Here is a 23375-nt window from a genome sequence, read left to right on the forward strand (position 1 = left end):
CCTGGTTTGTTTTGTTTTGAGTTCTAGCGAACCAGTAAAACAGAAAGGGCCACGATCGGTTCCTGCTGGGAGCGACTGGCTGTCCCATCCCTGGGAGACCCTGCTCATGCTGGGCTCGCCTTTCGGTTTTTCTCTCAAATGGGCTATGATTTATGCAAGGCTTCATTGCTGACTTGCTCTCTGTTGATGTAGCCAAGAGGGGGGGCTTAATTATGACAGGGCTGGACAATAAATGGAGAAAGCCAGACAGGAGTTAAGAATTACAGTCTGCCAGTTCCCCCCTTCCTTTCCCCCCAAACCCCCCAGCAACTTTTTAACAACCTACCTCCCTTTTCCGCCATGCCCTTGGCTGGGGAATACAGCAGACTGAATCATGAGCGACATGCTGAACTCCCCGTCTAATATAAATATTTTACATTCTTTCCTGTATGCTATGGGCTGTTACTGGGGCAGCCACCGCTGCTGGGACTTCATGTGCATCACTACTCACGCTGCCTAGAGTCATGTTTGATGCAAGGCTTCTTTTCACCCCTGGGAACCTGGGAAAACACCTTTTGCCACAGCCGTTTTAGCGTAGTGACCACCCTTCAAGTTTACTGTGATTTAGTGTTTGTCATCCATGGCTTTTCTGGTTCTTAAAACCTAAATCTTTTGCTTCTTGCGCTCCCTTCAGTGTCTGTCCCATTTTGGCCGGTGAGGAATGTTGTTATCCAATCTCCTCTAGTTGTTTCGTATACTCCCAATAAGTTACCAAGATTTATTTTGCCTAGACATATCTATTTCATTTTATGTCTGCTTGCAGACATAGCAGTGTTAGTTAATTTAGCCCAGCGCAGACAGTGTTGGCTGCATACGCTACAGAGCTACTGTGCTGGAAGTGTGTTCACGTCACAGGGTCCCTAACTCCCATCTCACCACGGTGACACCATGGGGTGCCACTTTTCTAGGTACACAAGGAGAAGTGAAGTCTTCCTTGAACTGGAACATGAGGTACCCCCACAGACAGAGTCGTGTCCTATTTCTGGAGTGAAAAGCAGGCTGGAAATTTTGGCTTTGCTCCTCCTCCATCCTGCCGTTTACCAGTGCAGCAGGTGCAGTGTTTGCCTCTACCCTGCTTGTGTTGGCAGCGCCGGCAGCTTTCTGCACAAGCTGCGATAACGAATGGCACATCTGCGATGGAGCGCGGGGTCTCGAGAGGGTGCTCGGTTTGCGTTTTGCTTGGCATGCTGTAATCAGGGTGCAGCAGACCATCTGCAAAGCACCACCAGGTTGGCCAGGAAACACCAGTGTGTCTCATTTCATGACCCAGATTCCTTAGAGACTTTATAGGGTGGGAGCTGATGCTGCTGTGGACGGTGTATCCAAAGTCCGCTGCCTTTAAGCCTGAGTTTGGGTAGGAGATGCTGCACTCCTCACTTCTCCAAAGCATTTTCGAAACACTGTTGTTTTGAGTGATAGCAGCGCACACATTTGCTGCAAGAGCAGGGATCTCTGTCCTTTTGTAGTGGACTGACCTATTGCTTTGCCATTCTTTCCTCCACCTTAATGTTTGTCTTCATTGCAGCCTTGGGCTACTGGAAATCTTCAGTAACTGGAAACAGTTATCAGCTATGTATCTGCACTTGCGTCTAATTGAAAAGATAATTGATTCAGCAGCCTTCAGCAATGCCACCCAGTGGCAAACTTGCATATGCAGATGTTGTAAATTCGCCTCTTCTCCATTTCATTCCTGTGTTGGGTAATCTGCTAGAGATGAGCACTGCTTTGCTCTCACATGTGTGTTGTCCACGTTGCCTGATCTCAGTGAAATGGTTGCGCACTGGTAGTGCTTCAGCTTTGGACACAGCAAAGACCGTTGCATGCGGGTGTCAGAAGGCTTGGTAGCATCCAGCTCCTGACTGGCAAGGAGAGCTTTCCTGGTAGTAGCTGTCTTCCTGGGGTTAATCCAGTTTTCCTTCATGTCACAGTGGCATGCTGATTTCCTAGACAATCTCTGGAAGAATTTCTAACGTGAGCATCTAACTCCAGGCTACAATATAACCACTGAGCTCTTTGCCTTCTGCATAGGTTTTTTCCGAACATTTTTTTTGCCCAGATATTGCTCCTGTGCCAGAGCATGACAACGGCTCTCCCAGAGTGGCAAGTGTGCATGTGGCTGCTCCTTGGGAGAGGCGAGGGCATCCCAGTGAGGCATGCTTTCACTGAGCCCACCTGCTTGCCCAGTGAGCAGCTCCTGTTTGCAATGATGTTCAAAGGATGGTGTTTAATTGCACCATGTGAGGAAGGTTAATGCATGAAGTCTCTTGGCATTTGGAGTTGTCATCAGAAGTTATTCCCTGTAAAAGTCGCTAGAGAGCGACCTGTGGTGAATCTTATGTCTCTGAACAAGGTCTATTGAGCCTCATGCATGGCAATAGCAATGGAGCTGGTTATTAGATGACAAAACTTCACGTTGTGCATGCGACTTCATGGAGACAGTTGCTTTTGGTGACTGTGGAAGCTGCATAACCTGTAAGCAGGCTGCAGTCATGGCTGTATTCTGCTCTGTAGCTCTGTGGTATCTTTAACACTGTCTCAAAGCACAGATAGGAACTGAACCACAGCGACGCAGAGATTGCAGATAGCTGCTCTACGAACAGCAGGCCTATCTCAGACCGGTCAGGATAGGAGAAAGAAATGAAGCACGAATATAGAGAGGAAACCTTTGCTCCTTCTCTTGCTGATCCCTAGGAAGGGAGATTGCAGGGTGAAGAACTCTCCCTTCTTTGACAACACCCTCCAGAAGGTTGGCTTGCTTGTGTAGCTTTTTGCCCTGCTGTAGCTGTGCATGCTGAATATTTTCTTGAGAGAGTGTTTCATTTGAAAACCTCCTTGATTTTGAAGTGAATGGGTGAGGTGCATTGGTAGAGAGGAAATTTCAATTTATCATGAAGGTTTCAAATGATTTCAGAATGAAGATGGGTGAGATGATGTTAAAACTGTTGGGCATAAAGTTGAAAATCCATTTCCCATCTCCTTTGACTTGCTCAGCAGCCACCTCCCAGTAGCAGTAAGGCTGTTGCCTAAAATCAAACAAGCCAGAGCATGGCTTAAATTGACACCACCCATGCCAACTATGGGCAGGTTATAAAGTGTTTCAACAGGAGATGAATCCCTTTAGTTAGAGATTAATAGGAGGATTTATATTTAGATATCTGTCTACTAGTGACCCTTGCTGGGACTAGGGACTTAGGGGTCCAGGATGGTTTCTGAGCAGTGTGACAGATTTGCTGCTCTACTGGCCCCTCTCTACCTGTGTCCTCACACCTTTATTCCCTACTAACGTCCCAACAGCATGACACTACCCAGGGCACAATTAGTTTGCTCGGGGGTTTGAAGTGGTTCAGATTAAACCGGAAGAAATTTACCCAACACGGCAGTTAAAACAATGGTAACTACCAGCATCCGTGCAACACAGGAGCTCCCGCTATCGGTGGTCTCAGGGAAGCTGCACTGACATTTTAGGAAATACTTGCAGAACAAAGTCACGCTATGGACTGGGCCTTTCTACAGAACGTGCTTAACTCATCCCCTGTATTATGTGTTGTGGCTCTTGCAGATCCTAGTGCTGCCGTTCCAGCTGGCTCCTAAAGCAGAACCAGCTGTGGGAGTTAGACATTCCCATGGCCGGGAGCAACTCTGTCCACTCTGGTAGCCAGTAGGAATTACTGAGCAGTATAGGAGGGATGCTGTGCTGCTTCAGCCAGCAAGGTAGACCAAAGAAACTGTTTACTCTCTCAGCAAATAAATCAGAAAATTAATTGTGCTTTTCTTTCCTTAGGGTCTAATGGGTTTCATTGGTCCAGTAGGGGAGCCTGGAATAGTGGGAGAAAAGGTAAGATTACTTGCAGCGAATTCGTTGTTATAACTTTTGCAGGGTGGAGGAGACTGGGGTGGGGGAGGATTTTGAAGAGATTTTGTCGTGTCAGTACAATGCCTAGCTGGGAATGTTGCACTTCTGGGGGGTCTGAGCTAGTCTTGGGCCAGTCAGAAATGATCCACTTCACATTTAGGAATTAGCACATGCTCATTCTCCAAGGAGATGCTGTCAAATATTCTCTGAAAATACAAATTATTTAAATTTCATTCATTCGTAATCTTCCAGAAAACTTGCATTTTACAGTCCCTCCTGACTTTTCTCCATGCCCCAATGCTGGAAATGAAGGACCTCATCTGCCCCAAATTCCTGGTTAAGGGAGGAGTCCCTGGAGTTTAGGTTGCAGACGGATTTGCTCAGAGATATGTTCCCAAGCCCACGTTGAGTTGCCAAGGGGTTGCAGAGGATGGGGCTGAGCCTGCCCTGACCGGGATTGCTTAGCAATTTCTCCGGTGCAGAGAAAGTAGAAGGCAGCCATGTAAATGAGCACAGGCTGATCCAAATTCTTCCCTCTTTATTTGACAAGGACCTTCCTGTCCGCATGCCCCTGGGGTTGCACTGGGCGTGCTATTAAGGGCTGGTGCCCTCTTGTGTACAGTCTAGATACTTGCTTCCTTCAGGGAGAAAAATGACTTTATTTTCCATAAAAAGTAAATGGCTGTTAATTCCTTTCCTATTAGAGTATAAAGTTTTATTTGGGGGTAGCTTCTAAAGACAAGTTGTCTATATCATTTGTTACATTTCAGTTGCAGAGTGCAGGTTTTCACTGGTGGTTTAATTATTCACAGTCCAGCTGTAAAGATAGTAGAAAGCATAAAATGATGTGTTCTGCACATCAGTCCTTTCTCTCTTTTATTACTTCAAGTCCTGTCCTCCAGGTAACAATGTCAAGACTCTGTGACAGTTGCGCTGTGTTGGCTGCAAAGGCATTTTATTTTTTGTCGGCAGCAGACTTGGGCGAGCCCTTTGCAGGAGCCGTTCTCTGTGGTGAGGCAGTGACAGAAGCAGGCACAGTCTGAAGTGCCAAAGCACACCAGAGGTAAAAGGAGCTACGTGCTGTGGGCTCCATTTCAGAGAAGGCTAACAGAGGATTAAAGAGTCTGTGATGTGTCCGAAGTGGTTACCCAGAAAATCAGTGCCTGACTGAGTTGTCTTTAGGGCTCAATGGCAGCTGCAGCCCTGAACTGAAAGGGGGGATGAGGATCTGCCATGCAGCAGGGAGACCCTCTTCCCACCCCGGTAAATCCACATCTGACCCTATGACTTCCACGCCAATGCCTTCACCACAAAAACCATCCTCATGTTGCCGATCAGCTCCATTACATGAGCACGTTACATCAGTATCAGGGCAAACTGAGGCTGTGCTCTGAAAATCTGTGCTAGGAGATCCTCAGCACAGCTGTGATTTCTATCAGACTTCTCTACAAAAACAAACTTACAGATGACAAAAATAACTATCATCAAATCAAAACTTCAACCAGGCCTCCAGTTGGCATGGCATCCTACAGCTTACTATGTTGCTGTGAGCTAAATGAAGTGGGAAATATGCTTTCATTAGACGTAGCTGAGTCAGCAATCTTCATCTAGAGAGCTGCAAAACTTAAGGCTGAAGCCAGTAGAATCCAAAAATGATCAAAGAGAACAATACAGCTAATCCTTAATAAAATCCATGCATTCAGGAAAAAAGAAAATCTTCATTGGTTTACAAGGGCCAACTGGTGACAGCGCACACTCTAGGGTTTGTTTTTAATAAGATGCTTAAAGTCTGGAGAATATTCCCTCCTTACTGTAGCTGTTGGAAGGTAGGTCAGATTTTGGGTGTAAACTACTTGGCACCGTTTGCTAACTCCTCCTTCCCCGTCCCCCCGAGCACACAAATGTAACACACCTAATTCCCAGTGCATTACTGGGACTGCAGGAGAGAGTATAGGCAGTGGCGGTGGGAATTGCCACCCTCTCCAAAGAGGAGTAGCTGACAGCCCATCGCTAGAGCTGCTCCTGCGGTTCACCCTTGCATCAGCAGGCCACAGCGGTGCTCCCCGAGGCTTACACTTCACCTCCGGCTCTTGGCCGATCCAAAGAGCCGTGGATGTACTGAGAGGAAGCGAGATGTTCTGTGCATGGGGGAAAAGGAAAGACTTTTCAGAATTAATAAGTGATTTTTTTGTATATTAATTTTTAATGCCAAATGGTGGCTTTTTTAAAAGGGCTGGTATCTGAGGGTGGGAGCTGGGTCATGGAGGTATCCAGCTCTGGACCCTCCAAAAACACAGGCCTCGATTTCATGGTTGTTTGCGCAGTGCTCTCCATGTGAACCGTAGGACAGGCAGTCCCTGTCCCAGAACGCTTAGTCTCCTGAAAGCATTGGCAGTCTATTCCAGGCAGCTTCTCTGCGTTCTCCGATCTGATTCCTGCTCTTAGTAGGGTCCTCACGACGCAGCTTTCAAATCCAGGTCTCTGAAAACGTTAGAGTGCACAGGGATTACGGGACTGCCGAACGGAGAGGCGCACAGTGCCTCGAGTGAGAAGGGATGGAGGTCTCCTGGGATCCAGTCCCAGCACTGTCTTGAGTAGAAGGTGGCTTTGAATTAATTGCTTGTTTCTTGTTCCACAATGGTTTGACAGCAATAGTAAAGCCCTGTCTCTTGGGATACAGAGAATTAGCTAATTCTTGCTGTCATTCTTTAACTACTCTGAGGAGAGAGATACTTGAAATAGGGTGATTATTATTTTCTATTGGAAGGTTTTTTGGTAGAAATCTGATGGCAGAGACTGCAATACATGGATCTGTTAGTCGTTTTGTTGCTCTAGATCTCTGTTGCTGCCAGCTATGAGTGCTTGTTGACAAAATTGCTTGCTCTTCTCTGTGTGCCTTTGTCCTTCCCAGGGTGACCGTGGCTCAGTGGGACCCCCAGGCCCTCCAGGAGTCAAGGGGTCGATGGTAAGGAGTAAGTCTGCATTCTCTCGCTCTTGCTGCTGCCTGTCGGACTGGGCCCTGCCCCTCTCTCTGTCCTCGTGAAGGGTACAGCTCCTCCTGGTCTTTGGGTTAAATGAGAATAGCTGCAAATTCTTCCCGTCTGTGTGGGGGTGGGGGAGTCTATTTGATTGACTGAGTATTGAGGTAAAACCTCTCCCCATCATACAGCAGTATTTTCCCTAGAGAAACACCGGTTTTTGATGTGTGCTCTGCACCTTCATCAGCTGAGGACCTGTTGTGTCAAACAGCAGTAACGAGGAACTACAAGCTATGGCACCTGAAGGATCGCCTGTTTCTGAGCATCCTGGCTACTGAAAAGATGGGCTCCTAGAGCAGGGATTTCCAAACCTCCCTTGCTCACATCCCAGCACGGTACCAATGGCAGCTGGAGACGCTGAGCTGCTTGGGCAGCACTGCCATGCCACTTTGCTGTGCTATGGGCACTGCCGTTCGAGGACGCCTCTTAGAGTTTAACAGAGGGCACCTCACTTCGTGTGCTATAGCACAAGACCCAAAGACAGATTTTCACATTTCAGCCCATGCTGTCCTGGGCTGTTCAGAAAATCTAGCTGCCTATATTGCTACAAAAGTGGAAGCTGGGCTTTGGACACTCTGGCCTTCACCATCTGCCCCGAGCTCTTTTACCCTGGCAAATAACAGGCACGCCTGACCTTGCAAGCAACCAATGGTGCCATTTTTCTGCCTTCCCAGTTGGAGGAAGAAGAGTTGAGCAGATCCAAGGAATTCACACCAGGCATGTTGTTCTTACTTCCCTTTTAGGGGCACCCCGGAGCACCAGGAGGAGAAGGTTTTCCTGGAATCCCTGGACCAACAGTAAGTAAAGACTATAATCACTTTGTAATACCACACACCAAAATCAGCATCCTGTATCCTGGGCCTTCAAGGTCTGAGTCAAGCAACTGTGTCCCAGCTGCTTTGAGTTTGAAGGACAGTTTATGAACAAAGAGATACTGGTGAAGGAATGAGGCAATGGGTTGAGGGGGAGCAACATGGAAGGAGATGCTTAAAAGAAGAAAAAAAAAAAAGGAATGTTTAATCTGCACTTTTGTAGGTCATTTCCCTAATGGTGTGGTCCAAAACTCACAATCCAGCCTTGCTCTTTTAGCAGAACACAAGCTCTCTAGCTCAAGGCACTACTGCAAAGTCCTTTCTGCTCTCTCTGCTGGGAGTTGCTGGCAGTACCGTGGCCACATCACGTGGCGCAGTGACCGCATCATGCAGTGCCGTGACTGCGTCGTGCCTTTGCAGAGCCCTTGCTGGAATGAGTGGGGGCAGCGGAGCAGCTGCCCCAGACGTGCCCTCCGTCTGGAAGTGCTCATCTGCTAAACATACAGCTGTGGCCGGAGCGTGCAATTGGTGCGGAGGTAGATCTTAGTCTGGCTCCAGATTCTCACAGCCCTTGTTTAGACGGTGCTCTGGCTCTCCCAGCAGCGCAAATGCCGCTGCGTGAAGGCTGTGCGTGTCGCTTGCTGGAACTAGTAGAAAGGCAGCTCTGGGGGGGTACGAGGAATGGATTTCGCTCACTGTGTGAATTCTCACAATGTGGTTAATTGGGAGGAAGATCGCTGTAGTGAAATGCCCGGGCAGTGCCAAGGGTTCGGCCTCCGGATTAGTGGCAGCTCTGCCCACTGCGGGGAGCTCTGGGCACTGTCCCTGCCGGCTGCAGCCAGCTGCCCGCCGGGGCAGAGGTTTTGTGGTTGCAAGTCTACAGAGGTGAGGGGAAGGGTCTGAGGTCAAGCAGCACCCAAGGGTGACCTGGGCAGCAGTGACGCTGCGCTGGTGGAGCAGCCATTCAACGCCCCCCCTTTAATAACAGGGGCACAATGCTGCCTGCAGCCCCCAGCAGTACGCTACTGTCTGGCCCCTCATAGCAGTGTTTGTGCTCACTGTTGACAGGAAAATTAGGAGGTGGATGGATATCTCTAGATATCCCTATTTACCAACTTTCCTAGCCCATCAGCTGCTGCATGACTTGAGATGTCCGGAGCATTAGGTGGGTGTCCTGCTTCCTCCATGCCCGTGGGGCACTGGAGAGGAGGTGAGTCCATCCCTTAGCCAAGGCAGGTTCTGCACTAGCCCTGTGGAAAGAGTTCCCGGGTCCTGAAACACTAACTAGTGTACCACTAGTGTACCACTAGTACTTTAAGTTAAGGTTGAATTTTGTCTTGCTTCACCGGGGCATGATGATAACAGCGTGAGTGAAGACATCAGCTCTGACCAGAGATGTTGAAACCTCTCTGCAGAGCTCTGGGAGCCCCCAGGTCCTTCAGCTTCCTTCGATGCCCTGTTCTCCTGCAGGAAAATAACCAGCAGGTTTGTCCAAGCAAAACGTTTCCTCCAAGAGCATATTTTAAAAAGTCATAATTCAGTAAGTCAAACTTCCCAGCAAGGCCAGTAAATCAAATAATCCCCTAATATTAAATCCCCACTCTTATTAATTCCAGCTGTTTCTGCCTATTTCTCCACTGAACAACCCTTCCTCATTTGCTTCTTAAGCCAGACCTGTGGCATGCTGTTGTTCTTGTTTATATTCAGCTGCAAAAATCTTTAGGGGACGAAGCAATCCAGTGAGCCTCAGCAGCTCTGATGGCTGGTTAATTCAGTAGAGGGTGGTTGGGAATGGGAAGCAGAGGTAGCGTAAATGGTAGGAAACTCTGACCTCCATTTCAGCTCAGTGTGACTTGTCCTTGAAACTCTTAGTGTGGGATCTGGTTGCTGCCCCCCAAAATTTTGCCATCACAATGAATGTTTATATGCATGTTTTTTCCTAAACTATTTGGGATAAGCAGAGACTTCCAGGAGAATATTCCAAATACCAACAAAGTATTTCGTTTCAGTATGTGTTTATCATAAAAATCCCTATAAAATATGCATCTGACACATCTGCTCCTTGTCTGTGCCAGTCACTGCTGACCTCACCAGCAAAACTGAGATTTACTATGATTACAAATATAGCTACAGTACAACTAACTAGATTCTTTTCCATCTTGAGTGCTAACAGCTAAGCATTTGTATTTGGGACTTAAATGCCATGCAGAATGATAGCTCAGCTCCAGAAGCAAAATCCTTATTAGTGGCAGTAATACAAGCAGTAGGAAGATCACAGTTCAATTTTATTCCGATCGTTGGTGGAATTTGCAGGGCTGTCATTTGGCAAAAGCTATTAATATATAAATAGCAAATCTCGATGTGGAATTTTTGAGAGAGTAAGAATGGAATGTGTCATTCTGAGTCTTTTTCTGACAGCAGAGAGGCACCAACTTTCAATACATTTTTAAAGTTATAATATAGAAAGAAATCCTGTTAATTGAATGCATCCTTTAGTTTTTAAAACTCATAAATATGGTAACAGGAGAAAGGTCATTTAATTTTCTTCTGACTTTCCTGTTTGAATGTTAATGAATCTAGTGTGTACAAGTCCTGGATAAAAGAAAACCTGAAACCTCTGTGTATGTATGAGAAGAACAGGAACAATTCTCAACACTGACAGCCTAAATGAAATTAGCATCTGTCCGCCAGTATGAATATTTATACAGCACTAACTACAACACTTACTTGAAAATAAAATTAGTGTTTGGCTGAAAAGCTCAGACTTGAATACCTAAGATGAGGTGTCTGATTTTGTATTTGGACAACTGAAAAACAGATCCTGGTTATTATTATTTTTGTGCTGATACTGAACAACAGCTGCTTTTAATAGCTTCAGAGGGAATACTTGATGTTTAACTTCTCTTCAAATCATGCCACTTACACAGATAACAGGCTGCAGATCCTTAAGCACACAAATCTCAGCCAGGGTCCTTGGCCTGGATGTTGATAATCCAAAGACAATCAGTGGGTCCAAAAAAGACCAGTTACAGGCAAGCAAATATGGTGATGTCTTTGGCAAAGTTCAGTGGCCAACCCGCTGGTCACAGGTCTGCGTCCGAGGCTCCTGCAGGCCACGTGGTGACATGGGGTCTTGCCGATGGCTACTGCTTTCCACCTTCTTCATCTTCAGTTTGTTTCCTTTCTTCCTTCCAGGGTCCGGCGGGAGTCCGTGGTGCGCCAGGGATAAGAGGGATGAAAGGCCGCAGGGTAAGCACTTTCTGTGAGCTCTTAGCCCTCTCTTCCTTCAGCCGACTGAAGAGCAGTCCGGTGGAGTAGTTCCCGAGTGTGAAGAGTAGCAGTAGGGGCACCAACTGCGCAACCAGATTTCTGCTTGTAGAACGGCTGCACTATTTGAAGCAAGTCTTACCAGGACGCAAGTCATGTGCATGGGCAGAGAGGGGTGTCCAAGCATAGCGTTTCTGGGGAAGATATCCAGCTTGTGTTTTCCAACCAGCTGCAGTGTCAAACAGGCATTATGGACACTTCTGGTGAGGATGGTGAAGATTCAGTCTGATGAGGGTGGATCTGAGCTGGGGAAAGGGGTGCAGGTAGAAGACTAGGAAAGGTGCCTTTGTTGCAAAGGGACAGAGAGCAGCTGAGATGTTGAAGCGTTGTGATTTAACTGGAGGCAGTTAAAGCAGGGAACAGAATTAAGAGATGAAGCAGTCAGAAACGGAGCCGACAAGGGGCTGGACAGACTACTCTTCCCATGTCTCCCATTTCCGTCTCGTTGGATGTGTACCTTTTGGCAAAGTTCTGCAGGCATGTGGGAAAGGTGTGTTTTTGTGTATTGGATGGAGCTAACTACAGCATGTCCTATGTCCTTCCATGTGTTTGTCCAGCCGGTAGCAAAAGGCCCTGATTTTATCTCTAGGTTTAAACGGTACCACTCTGCTAAAGTATGTGTGATCCTTGTTCTGCCTTGAGACAGCAGGTTCCTGGCTTGGCACTGACTCATGATACTAGTTAGCATCACTTACAACACTACAAGTACATGATATTTCACAGGCACTCTGTGTCAGTTAACGTGCACTAGTGACAGCTGATGTTAGAATTACTGCTAGACCTGCTAAAGCTGCTTGCTTTCCTGGCTGTCATATCCAACCCGTGTCCCACTGAGCTCCTCAATCTTCCTCCTCCTTCAACAGGACATTTACTGCAAGAGCATCTCTGCTTTGCGTTGTTTCCCCTTGCACAGCTGGTTTACAAAGCAGCAATAGCGAGTACACGTGGGTTCGGCTGAAGGCCTCAATGACAACATATTTTGCATTTCTCCCTGCAAGGATCTTAAGAGATTTATTTCCATGTTTCATTTTCAAAGATGTGGGCTGGAGTAAAGTATGCATTTTACCTACCCCCAGTCTACATTTCTACCACAACTCCTGCTTGGGGAATTCAGGACAGCCAAGGATTGCATATGTTTCCCTATACTAAGGCTAAAACTCTCTTCAAATAGTTGGGACAGGCGAAAGGAAATGGAATAACCAACTGGAAAGCTTTATAACCACAGAGTTATGTACCCTGGAACTGTTTTAGGCTTTCAAAGCACAGCTAGAAGGACACCAAAAACATCTAAGCCTGGCAGATACATATCAGGGTCCAGCTTTTAACTCCTGGCTGGGAAAAAGGAGCTTCCTTACTGTTGTTCCCCTTGGTGGGAAGGCCCATGGCTGTCAATCCCCAGTTCCACGCCTTGAAGGTCCCTTGGGGAGCTGAGGTTTCTTTGTGTTACACAGCAGCAATTAACTGAGCACTCTGGGATATCCATGAGGATGATGGATGAGAAACTGGAGATGTTCTTTCACAGGAGGCTTTGAATGAACTGGGAAAATATCTCAAGGTAAAACTACAGCACAGAGCTGAACGGGAAATGCCTGCTGAATGAATCCCAGGCTGTCGACTGTGTGGGCTCTCGGAGAGGTGGGTCCTTGGAGAATATCAGATACTTCTGCCAGTGTCTTTAATGTATGCAGTGACAGAGACGGAGTCCCAGCATTGCCTTCTCCCAGCTGCCAGCGTGGGATGCCAGCTGCATCCCCTGGCACCAAGCCTGTCTTTCCGGCAGGCAGCCACAGGCAACTATGGGATTTGGTTCCTGAGTTGTGAGAGATTCACTCGCACAAATCCTCTTTGGTTTCTTACATCTGTGTTGGCCTACAGTCCCCCGAGCCCCAAGGACAGTACAGCTGACTTGGCCATTTTCAGCTCCACTCATGCTGTCAGGACTGATGAAGGAGATATTTATTTTCACACTAGGTAGAACACCAAGAGCAAAGGTGGATTCAGCTCCTGAGAAAGGAATTTGGCTGGCACAGCAGGGACCTGTCTTTGGGTGTAGCTAGAACCAGAGAGAAGGTGCCAATCCCTCAGGAGCAATCCCGGAGGACAGCAGCTCCCACCAGTGCTGTCCATCTCCGAGGTGATGTACCACATGTTAGAGAAGTTCAGCTTGGTGGCCTTGGGTGGCATTTCCTCTCCAGGTGTTGAGTGCAGCAGACCCTGCACCAGTCATTCCCCCTGCATGTTCCTGAACTGAGGAAGCCCACACTTCCTGCACATCTCAGCCCCCAAAACTGGAAACGGAGTAATGTCTCTATCCTGGCTGGCTGCAGAGCCCTGCAAGAAGTCACCCTAGGAAGTGCAGAGCGTGGAGACAGAACAGGACCAGTGCCTAGCGAAGAGCTTGCATTAAGGTCTTGATATTGCCCTAAGGACATCGGTACCAGCAAGGCGGTGAGCCTCTGCTGGCTAGTGTTGAGCAGCTGGATCAGCTGCCAGTGCCCTTTGCTGATCCTGCCTTTCAAACTCCCTGCCGAACCACTGCGTGGTAGAGTTCGGTTATGGAAGAGATGTGCACCGATCAGTGCCTTTGGGACGCCTAGTGATTCAGTCTTCACTGAATTTTCAAGGCAAATGGACAGACATCCTTTTAATAAATCCAGCAGGGTAGATATATATCCTTGCTCTATAATTCTAGAGACTTCAGTAAATCTGGTGTAGGAAGGCTGGTATTGTAAGGACCATCACAACTCCTGCCTGAAGGAGTTCTTGCTTCTGGATCTCTCTTGCACTTTCTTTCTCCCTCTCTCCATACTCTCAGATGATTTTGTAGACATGTAGGATTCTTTGTTTGCTTAGTCTGTCTACTGTTCAGGCCCTTGGTTTTCTCAGGATGGGGAAATGATCCCCCAACTGTAATTTCAGACATGACGCTGTGCAACATTCTGTCTATCCCAGTTTACAGAAGGGACGTAATTCAATTCAGAGTGGAAACATTAATGCAGGCTCACCAGATGTTTGTGGATTCCATGGGCTATGTTTGTGGATACTGCGTTAAAGTAATTTCACTTTTGAAGAAAATGTAAATAGCAAATATGGTTTTGATTGTAAAGAACAATGGATTCTTTCGGGGGTCTGTATTTAAGATTTGATAGCTTTTGTGTTGTCAAGATATAAATACAAATTTAAAGAAGAAAACTCTTTAAAAAGTGTAACTTTCTTTTCAGTCATGACAAGGCTACTGTTCCTTCCCATGTCTTTGTTTAGCCCATCAAACTGATACTGAGCAATCTTCGTGCACCAATGCAGTTTTTCCCCTGTCCTCTTCCCTAAGGATAGGAAACTTGGATATGTGAATCCAGGCTTGTTTCTCTTCATCCCTGTTCAGCGTAGCACTTGGTCATGGGCTTAATGTTCAGCTAATGACAGTTATGCACATGTTTAAACCTAATTGTTTAACTGAACCCAGGTTTAAATTTGGAGACAGCTGATGCTGCCAGTGCCTTCCCCTGTGCCATTTCTCCCTTTCCCTGCACACGCTGTCCCCACGCAGAAAGCCCGCAAACTGATTTTTCCACCAAAACGTTTGAAGGGATCTTCCTTGGAGAGAAGGCAGGGAGATCCCTGTCCCCAAGGGCAGCACGACAGCCGGCAGATGGCCACGGGGAGAGCTTTGGATTGCTTCTGGTTGGAAACAGGACTCCATTTACGTTTTCTAGAGCTCCAACTTACACTGGCAAAGTGCGGCACATCACTGAAGGCACCGTGATTGATGGACAGTATTGACGAGGGCGCTTGCACCCATGCAAAGCCGGTGGGAGATGTGGGAGCGATGAGCCTCCAGATGTTTGGCAGCTTTTATGAGGGTGCCTTTCTTCGCAAAGGCTGGCTCTCATCCAAACCTATTGCTACTTCACAGCTTCCCTGAGTCCATTTTGCTCAAAATAGTCTTCCCAGTGACAGCCTCCAAGTCTGTGACCTACTGAAGACTCCTCCTCGCACCATCAGTGCTACCTCTCAGACACTCCAGGACAATGCCAGGGAAAATAAATCCTACTTTGCAAATGAATCATCAGAGCAGAGCATTCACAGTATGGTCAAAGGCTCATTTCTATTAATCAACTCCTTGCAGACAGAACGGGCCTGGCCTCCAGCATCCCTGACATGAGCTCAGCCCAAATACTGACTGAGAATCCCCACAGAAGGCTGAATATCCACTGGAGCCATGACTGTACAATGCATCTCACAAAGCCCCACCTGAAATCTTTCTGACAGTCCTGCCCTGTGCTTCTGGCCAAGGTGCTGTCAATATTCCTGGGATATTATCCTCTCACTGGAAGGGATGCTGTGAACTGACTCAGGTGACTCTGAAAAGCTTTTCAAAGCCCTGAGCATATTTCTGTCTTCCACTGTGCCATTCAGTCATCAAGCTCTTGCATTAACTGTTGCCCAGATAAAGCCTGCAAGACAAGATAACGTGTGCACATCAGCACTCCCAGCCGTCTGCCGTTCTGTCTGGGTGCGGGACTGCTGCTGGTCTGACAAGATGTGGTGCTTTGCAGCCTCACTGACTGCAAGGATTTGTAAACTCGAGGAATCTGTGAAGTGGTGTTATCTAAGCATACCTGAAATTGGTTGCTTATGCCAGGATGATTGAGAAGTTTTTCATGGAGAAAAAGCGGAGGTATATTGTTCTGCTCCCAGTGATCTTTCTGGTTGGCTGAAAAAGCATTAGAAGTGTTTGAGGGAAAGTTAGCTACAGTGCTCTAAGATCTTTGTAGGTGAGTGTATTAGAAGGGAGAATCTCTTAAACTCCTTTAAGCAAAGGAAATGACTTCAATTTCCCATGCCCCGTGTGTTGGATCCTTTGGGTTGTCTCTGTGCAGTCTCCATAAGATGTCCTCATTCCTTATTAGACATTTCTAGATGAGAAACCCATATTAGGACTTTAAATTCAGACACTGAAACCTCAGACTGAGTGTCTGAATCCATTTGTCTGGGTCATGTGTTGGACATGCCAAAAGCGCAAGGATGCAGCCAGCAGCAGAGGTGACATTCAAGGTCTGTTCTCTTCCCGTTCACATGCTGTGCCTATGGCCAGTGAGGTCTCCCCACTTCAGTCAATGCTTCTTTCTATTTGGCCAGACTGTCATAGTGAAATATCAATATTTGTATCAAGGGGTAAGGAGGAGGCTTTGGGTTTCTAGAAAGGAGCTACTGACTGGGTGTTTGTGCTCCTGGTATTTCAGGGGTTGTTACTCCCTCCCTTTGAGCTCTGTATCCTGTATCTCTTTCAACGGGGGAAAATGCAGCACTGCTTTGTGGAAACACCTCATGAAGTATTTAGCTCTGTTCTGCAGGAACATTATCTACATTAGCATTAGGGAATGTCTCTCCTGACTTATGGGGACCAGCAATAAACCTGAGCTGCATAGCCTGGAGCTGAATTCCCCTGTGTTTGTGAGATGGCGATGTTCACATCTAGCCAACATCATAACTTTGTTTAGTCTAAGTTCGCTGATAGTGCTGCACAGTAGTGGAGGTCTCTGAGGGTAATGTTGTCTAGATCTGTGTATTTGCCAATATTGCTGCACTGTGACCTGTTTTGCTGCCGTTCCTGGAGCCTAAATTTAAAAGAGACATGATTACAGGGGCAGAATGTGACTGCAGGTGAGACTTGCAAGGACTTATGCTGGCCTTCTACTGCGTAGCTCAGTGAGGACCCATGCAGGGATTACAGTGCCTTATGTGGGCACATGTCTCTCTGGAACTAGAATTTAAAAGTGCAGGAGCGTGATGGTGCAGGGCTTTGCGCAGCCTTGAGGGTCTCTCTTTGTGTGACCTTGGGCAAGTTATTCTGAGATGGACGTAGCGATGCCTTTGAGCTACGTGTTCATGTCCAACTTGGGCAAAGTAGTTAAGCAGGTTCTCAAATGCTCCATCAGGCACAAACCTGTAATTCCCTGTGCCTCGGCTGCCTGTGTGCGCAGGGGAGGTCAGATCTTGATTTAACCCTCCTTTATTCCTGTTTACATTGTAAAGCTTCTCAGCGCTTGCACTGTTTGTACAGCCCTGGCCCAGCGGGACCTCTCCTGAGCTGCCTAACAGCCTTATAAATACTAACATAAACTAAAAAAAGCTTCCTTCTCTGTTTCAGGGCCCCCTAGAGATGCTGAGAGTGGTGATAAAACCATGCTTTTTCGCTGCAACCTCCTTACTCCCCTCTTTAGACAGGTCTCTGCTGTGGGTGTCCTTAGGGGCCAGGCCCTGAGAGGACTCTGCACACTCGCCCTGGTCCCTTGCCCCTGCTCCGTGCAGGCGTGCCCAGCCCCTCAGTCAATTTGGAAGCCCCAAGGAGCCAAGAGGGGACAGAGGAGGTGCACTCGGCCGGGCCGGCAAGGCCGAGAGCCCGGGTCCGCAGGAGGGATGCGTCGGGCTGTGCATCGCAGTGGCTGGCATGGGATGCTCCCTGGAGTGCCGCCAGCACCTCGCTCGCTTGTCTCTAACTGGCTTTGTCAGTAAAAGAGAGTTTAAAAGATTTAACTAATTGGCTAAATGTAGCCTTTCCTGTCAGGGTGAATTAGGGGAAGGCTTTATTCTGCGTTTTGGCCCAGGAGGCTGGGGAAGATGAAGCCTGCAGCATGCATTGGTGAACGCAGGGTCGCTTTCTGCTTCCTTAGGTCAACAGCTGATGAGATGTGCTGTGATGGGATTAGCCAGGTGACTGCTGTGAAGTGGGGTTGCCCTGGCAGATCCTGCAATGCTGGTGACAGAGCTCTGCTGGAAGAAATGAGGATACTCCAAACACTGCCCAGCCAGCCCTGACAGGCCGGGCCATGGGGAGCCAAGGCCTTCGCTACCCTTGCTGCCTCCACCCAGTCCGGAGAGACTTGGCACCATTGCCAGGGCTGGCAAAGGGGTTGGACAGGGCAGACAGGGTACACGACAGGTCTGGAGGGGCTGTGCCTTGCCTTTCCGCAGGTGGGTTCTGATGTGCCCCTCTAACGAGCCCTCGTGCTAGAGGAGAGCCGTGGTTCCTCACGTTATGAGGCTGTGCTCAGCATGCCCCTGTCGTCACATATTGTAGTTGTTGCTGTGAAATGGTTGTGATGCCCACCCTAGGCCAGGAAGAGAGTCCAGGGACTGTCCAGCCAGAGTCACTCTTTGGACTGACCCATTTTTCTTTCAGGGTTTGCTTCCACACAGCAACTTCCCCTATGGGGAATCTACTGTGTGCCTTCCTATGCGTGTGCTAGGAAGAAGACCCTCCCAGCGCTGGCGGGTTTGCACACACGCGTCCTGCTTCACTTCACTGGCAGCATCCATCCTGGGACGGAGACCTCTACCCGGGTCGTCACAGCCGTTTCCACGTCCTGCTTCCTTCCAGTCCCTGCTCTCTCCTCCTGTAACACGAGGGACAAGCTGTTGAATCCTTCCCCTCTGCACTTTTTTGTGAAGAGCAGGTCACTCCATCATCTTGGACAGTAAAGATGTAATTGCACAAATATCTGAACAGCTGAGGAAGGAAACAGTTTGTTTTCCTTGGCTGTAGCAGGGAGGACAAGTTGCAGGATTCAGTCACATCCAAGGAGATTTTTGGTGAGCTGTTATGAACAGCTTTCAGGCAACACAAAATGCCACAGTTTGCCTGGGAGGAGGTGGTCTGTCCTGTGCTGTTTGTTTTCAGAGCAGGTTAGCAGTGTGTCTGTCAGCAAAGACGTAAGTAGCTCTGATCCTACCTTGGGGCTGAGCAGAGAGCTAGCTGAGCCCACTTCCAGCCACGGCTTTCGGTGGCAGCATGCCTTCCTGCCGTGCTGGCACCGCACGCATGCTGCCGCTCCCCTTCGCTTTGGGCAGCCCGGTGCCCAGCTCAGGCAGGTCTCTGTAGAGCTTTCACTGGGTTGCTGGGTCTCCGAGGTGCCACGGGTGGCTCCTGAAACTCTTCCGAGCACCGCTCTCCCACTACTCTCATTTACAGAGCTGTCTGGGTTGAAGCCGTCAGCAGCCCAGTTTTTAAATGACCTACTGTTTTACATCATTGTTCTTTGAGGTTTATAGGGGTGTTGATTAACGAAACTTCACTGGTCTCTGCTGCTCCCTGGTTTAGCGGCTGGCATGAGCCGGGGCATTTAGGATTTCAGGCTGGTGAGAGCAGCCATTATGTTAGTGTAGCAAAGCATCGATCCGTGTAACACCCCATTTGGTTGTGCCGTTCCTGTCTGGTGCACAATCCCTCTCTGTCCATCTGTCTTGGAGACCAGGCTGAGCATTCTTCGGCGCTGTGTCTTATTGGCATGCAATACAGGCTTTTGGTTATTTCATCTCTGGTACCCTCAGCGGCACAGGGTTTTGCCAAGCACAGTAGAAGTTTTTGCATTATTTTATATTGACAGTGTTTGTCTACTGTAATAATTTGGCTGTGTTTCCTATACATCTTCTGCTATTACACTGCCTTTCTTTGTGAGTCTCCCTCTTTGCCTGTCGTAGCAGAGTTGCTTTTCTAACGCACTGGCTCCCTAACCCTGTTATTACTTTTGGCACTCAGTGTGCATCCCGATTAAGCACATTGGCTCCTGTTTTTGCTATTTCCACGTTGGCCTGCTCTCTGAATTCCTCTTACCATTACATTCTAGCACTGCTCTGTGTTATTATTTATTATTTGTATTGCAGTAGCGCCTTAGAGTCCCAACTGAGATCATGGCCTGACTATGAGCATGCCGTGCGTTAATACTGCCTCTTAATATGCCCTTTTTCTACTGTTTCACTTCTGACCATGGCTGTCTTTTTTGTCTGTCAGTGTCACAGACCATTTTCTAGGATGATTCAAACAGTGCAGAGGGGTCTGTGTTCAGCTCCTCTGAGATTAGCTTGAAAGCTAAGACACACGGTTACCCACTCTTGAAGACCAGGGCGCTCCTCTCCTGTCACCCTCTGGAAGAACAAGCACACCCCTTCCTTGAGGATCCCTGAGCTGTGCTGTGAGCTGCTCGATTTTAGCTGTTCAGGGCCAGAGTCGCTTGCTGCCTGGACTCCTGGCGACTCAGCGAGCAGAAGTGTGCCGTACGGGTCCCGTCCCCGTCGCGAGGCTCTCGCGCCTGTCAGACGCATGCGCGCGCCCAGGTGCAGATGCCTGGTACATGACCGTACTTGCCAAAGTGGCACGGCCGGTCACGCTCCTCCCCGGCATGCATATGCATATGCATGAGCACCTGGCCGGATTCATAACAGCAGCCAGCTGCTTGAATAGCAGGTAACTATAACTGAAGGCCTGCCAGGAAATCTGGGCAGCTCTCTGGGAGCAGCTTGGGGCCCTGGACAGTTGTTAACGTGCTGTATGGTGGGGGTTGTGTGCCTTTCTGTGCAGCTTGCAGCTTTATCACCTTGACTGTGACCATGAGGCAATGTGGTATGCCAAGGGTTAAGGGTAGGGGTAGCTGAAAAAGCTGTTTTTTTAGGGAGGAAGTTGGATACTGATAGGGCTAGAAATGTAAGTCTATATGCTGCAAAACTGTTGTCATTTAAGGTTTGAAAACAAGGCTGTTCCTGGCCTGCCTTTCTCCTCTGGCTTTGGTTTGGGGATGGTGGTTGGTTTAACAGGAATAAAAAGGTACTTAGGTGCTGCATGCTGGTAAGTGCTAAGAAATGAAACAGAACAAAGCACTGTAGTGCTCTTCTGAGCATGGCTCCAAGTTGCCGTGCACAGCCCAGGCAGGCTTTACCAGCACTGCTCTCACGGGACTTTCTGGTGGCCAAAGCTAGGGTGACTGCTGTGCTTCCAGGTGAACTGTATATTCTGTGCCCAAATCCTGCAGTGAGAAGGCTTAGCCCAGGAGAAGAGCAGAGGCACCCAAACTTCAACCTCTTGGAGCCACAGCCACCCTCTCCTGCTTGTGAAGCCCTAGCGTCCCGGGGGCAGGAGTGCAAGGCCAGACAAGGTGGTTGAGGCTGGAGCCGTCACCAAGCAGGGCTTCTGTCACCCATCTCCTTGTGCAAACCACACTCTTCACTGGGCGAGAGGGACATGATGAGCCACCAGGGCAGAAGATCTGGGAGCCTGGCAGAGAGCTAATGCCCACTGGGGAGGTAGAAGGGGTAAGACTTCAGCAAAGCAGCTGGGATCCCTCCCTGCAGCCAAAGCCAGGCTGCACTGTGCAGGAGACACCCCTGCTGCTTGCACTAGCAGGGACCTCTTCCCCCTCCTCCCCTTACCTTTCTTATTTTTGCCTCTCTTTTGCCTTTTCCCAGGGTGCCAGAGGGCCTGATGGACCAGTAGGTGAGCCAGGGTCACGAGGTGTCAAGGTGAGTGCCAGCAGACAGCCAGGTTGGCTGAGACTGCTCTTAGTCCTGTTGTAAAATGCCTTGGACTGGGTCATGGTCACGTCCCCCCTCAGGAGCAGGGGATGCTCAATAGCTCCACGAGGACCAGGCACCAGCAGCAAGTCCACCCTGCAGCAGGAGGAGAACCTGTCCACACAGACATCAGGGCCTTTGCTGCTGAGATCTAGACCCCCGAAAACAGTGGCACTCCACAGATGTCCGTGAGCTTCTGCTGAAATAACGGGGTCCCCCACAGGCAAGGGAGTAGCTTAGCTGGCAGTGAGTGCCCTGAACTGTTATCTCTGAATCTCGCATGAAATCTTATCAATTTAACATGGCTGGTAAAACATGACCCTACCAAATGCATCTCTGTGCTGATTTACTTCATGTCAGTTAGGTTGCGATGGGAAAAAGCACACGGCAGGAGCTGCCTGGTACAAAGAGAACCTGGCAGATGGCTGCCTGAACAGACCCCTGCTCCATGGCAGGCTCTGGGACGGGTAGCTGGGAGAACTGGACCCTTGTCCTACCACTGAATGTCACTAGACTCCATGTCTCTTCTCTGCACGCATGCCCCTGTGAATGCAATTTATTTATTAGATGGGAAATCTGCCTTATTTTGTGCCCCGCCAGGCAAGGCTGTGCTGAGTCTCTTGAGATTCACAGCTTCCTCCAAAGCAGTGTTTGCCGAAAAAACATGAGGTCATGCAGCCTATCCCCCAGACTCCCCACTGGCTGGGGTGTTCCTCAGGGCAGGATGCTGGGCATTTGGCCCTTTCAAAGCTGCTGGGAATTGGAGGGGACATTTGACGCAAAGACCATGTCCTCCTCAAGTGCAAGAGCAGGTAGGCTGGGGCAGAAGAGCATCGTCAATACAGTTCATACTTCTGCCAACATGTCTCTGTCTTTTTTCCTTTGCAGGGACGTCCAGGGGAGCCCGGCAAACTGGGGCCGGATGGGCTGCAGGTATGTCCCCTGGGAGAGCTGGTGCCTGCCAAAGCTGGCATGGTGTCAGACCCCACCGTGGGTATCCACACGCACATCGTGGCCAGGGAATTGCAGCTTCTCCTGGCCAAAGTGACACCGGAATCTCAGCACATTCCCAGGTGCTAATCACTGTAACTGTGTGTTCACAGGGGAAGATAGGAGAGACTGGGGAGACGGGATCACGTGGCTTCCCAGTAAGTGTTCATCACTTCTGTTTCCTTTTGTAACCTCGATTTCAATCAAGTCCTGAAGTTTTGGGTCCTGGTCTGGCAGGAGGGATTTGGACAATGTCTCACAGTTCAGGCTATGAGGCCACTCCTCTGCTGCTCTTACTGGAGCATTTGCAATGCATGTTAAATGCTGAGAGGCATGAAAGATTGCTACAGGGTCAGAGCTGACCGTGGTGTGTTTAATTTTTTCCAGGGTATCCAAGGACCTTCCGGACCTCCAGGAACAAAAGGGGCTCCAGGCGACCCGGCAAGTGTCTTATCGCTCTCTCTTCATCTGTCCCCCCCGCACCCCCACACAGACAAACACTTCATTTTTTTTCTCTGTCTGGCACTCCCCCTCTATCTATTCCCACTCCCAGCTTCTCTGTCCCTGCCAACTCCAGCATGGTCAGAGATGTGAAAGATTTGGCTAGAGTCCTAGGAGACACGAGGAAAGAAAAGATCAGACCCCTGGAAAGCAAAAAGAGGCCATGGATCAACCAGGGAGAGTGTAGGATGCAGCCTGGGCTGGATTTCTGAAGGGAAGGAAGGGAAGAAGGGCAAGGTTGGGTCTGGGAAAGGGTTAGATGTAACAGGAGGAGTTGGGCTTGGCTGGCAGGGAGAGCTGAAGGGGGACCAGGACAGAGGCTGATGGAGTCAGAACTGAGCCTGCAGCTATGGGGAAAGCTCTGGGAGATGAAGACACAGACCTGAGGGAGGGCCAACAAGACTATCTGAGCAGGAAGAAGTCATCTGCTCTCTCTGTGGGGACTGACCTGGACTGTGAAGGGACAGGATA

General features: G+C 48.8%; 1 protein-coding gene across 4 annotated transcripts in view; it reads left to right on the forward strand.

Annotated features, from left to right (window-relative positions):
* LOC112991371 (collagen alpha-1(XXVII) chain) overlaps positions 1-23375 on the forward strand; it is a 187934-nt gene that overhangs the window by 116872 nt on the left and 47687 nt on the right. For all 4 annotated transcript variants that reach the window (XM_064523662.1, XM_064523660.1, XM_064523661.1 and 1 more), the window contains 8 exons: positions 3821-3874; positions 6804-6857; positions 7674-7727; positions 10938-10991; positions 21309-21362; positions 22302-22346; positions 22517-22561; positions 22791-22844. In XM_064523662.1, coding sequence (XP_064379732.1) covers positions 3821-3874; positions 6804-6857; positions 7674-7727; positions 10938-10991; positions 21309-21362; positions 22302-22346; positions 22517-22561; positions 22791-22844 — 414 coding nt within the window. The remainder of the gene's footprint in view (positions 1-3820; positions 3875-6803; positions 6858-7673; positions 7728-10937; positions 10992-21308; positions 21363-22301; positions 22347-22516; positions 22562-22790; positions 22845-23375) is intronic.

Source organism: Dromaius novaehollandiae, chromosome 20, assembly GCF_036370855.1.
Source record: "Dromaius novaehollandiae isolate bDroNov1 chromosome 20, bDroNov1.hap1, whole genome shotgun sequence".
Taxonomy (NCBI): Eukaryota; Metazoa; Chordata; class Aves; order Casuariiformes; family Dromaiidae; genus Dromaius; species Dromaius novaehollandiae.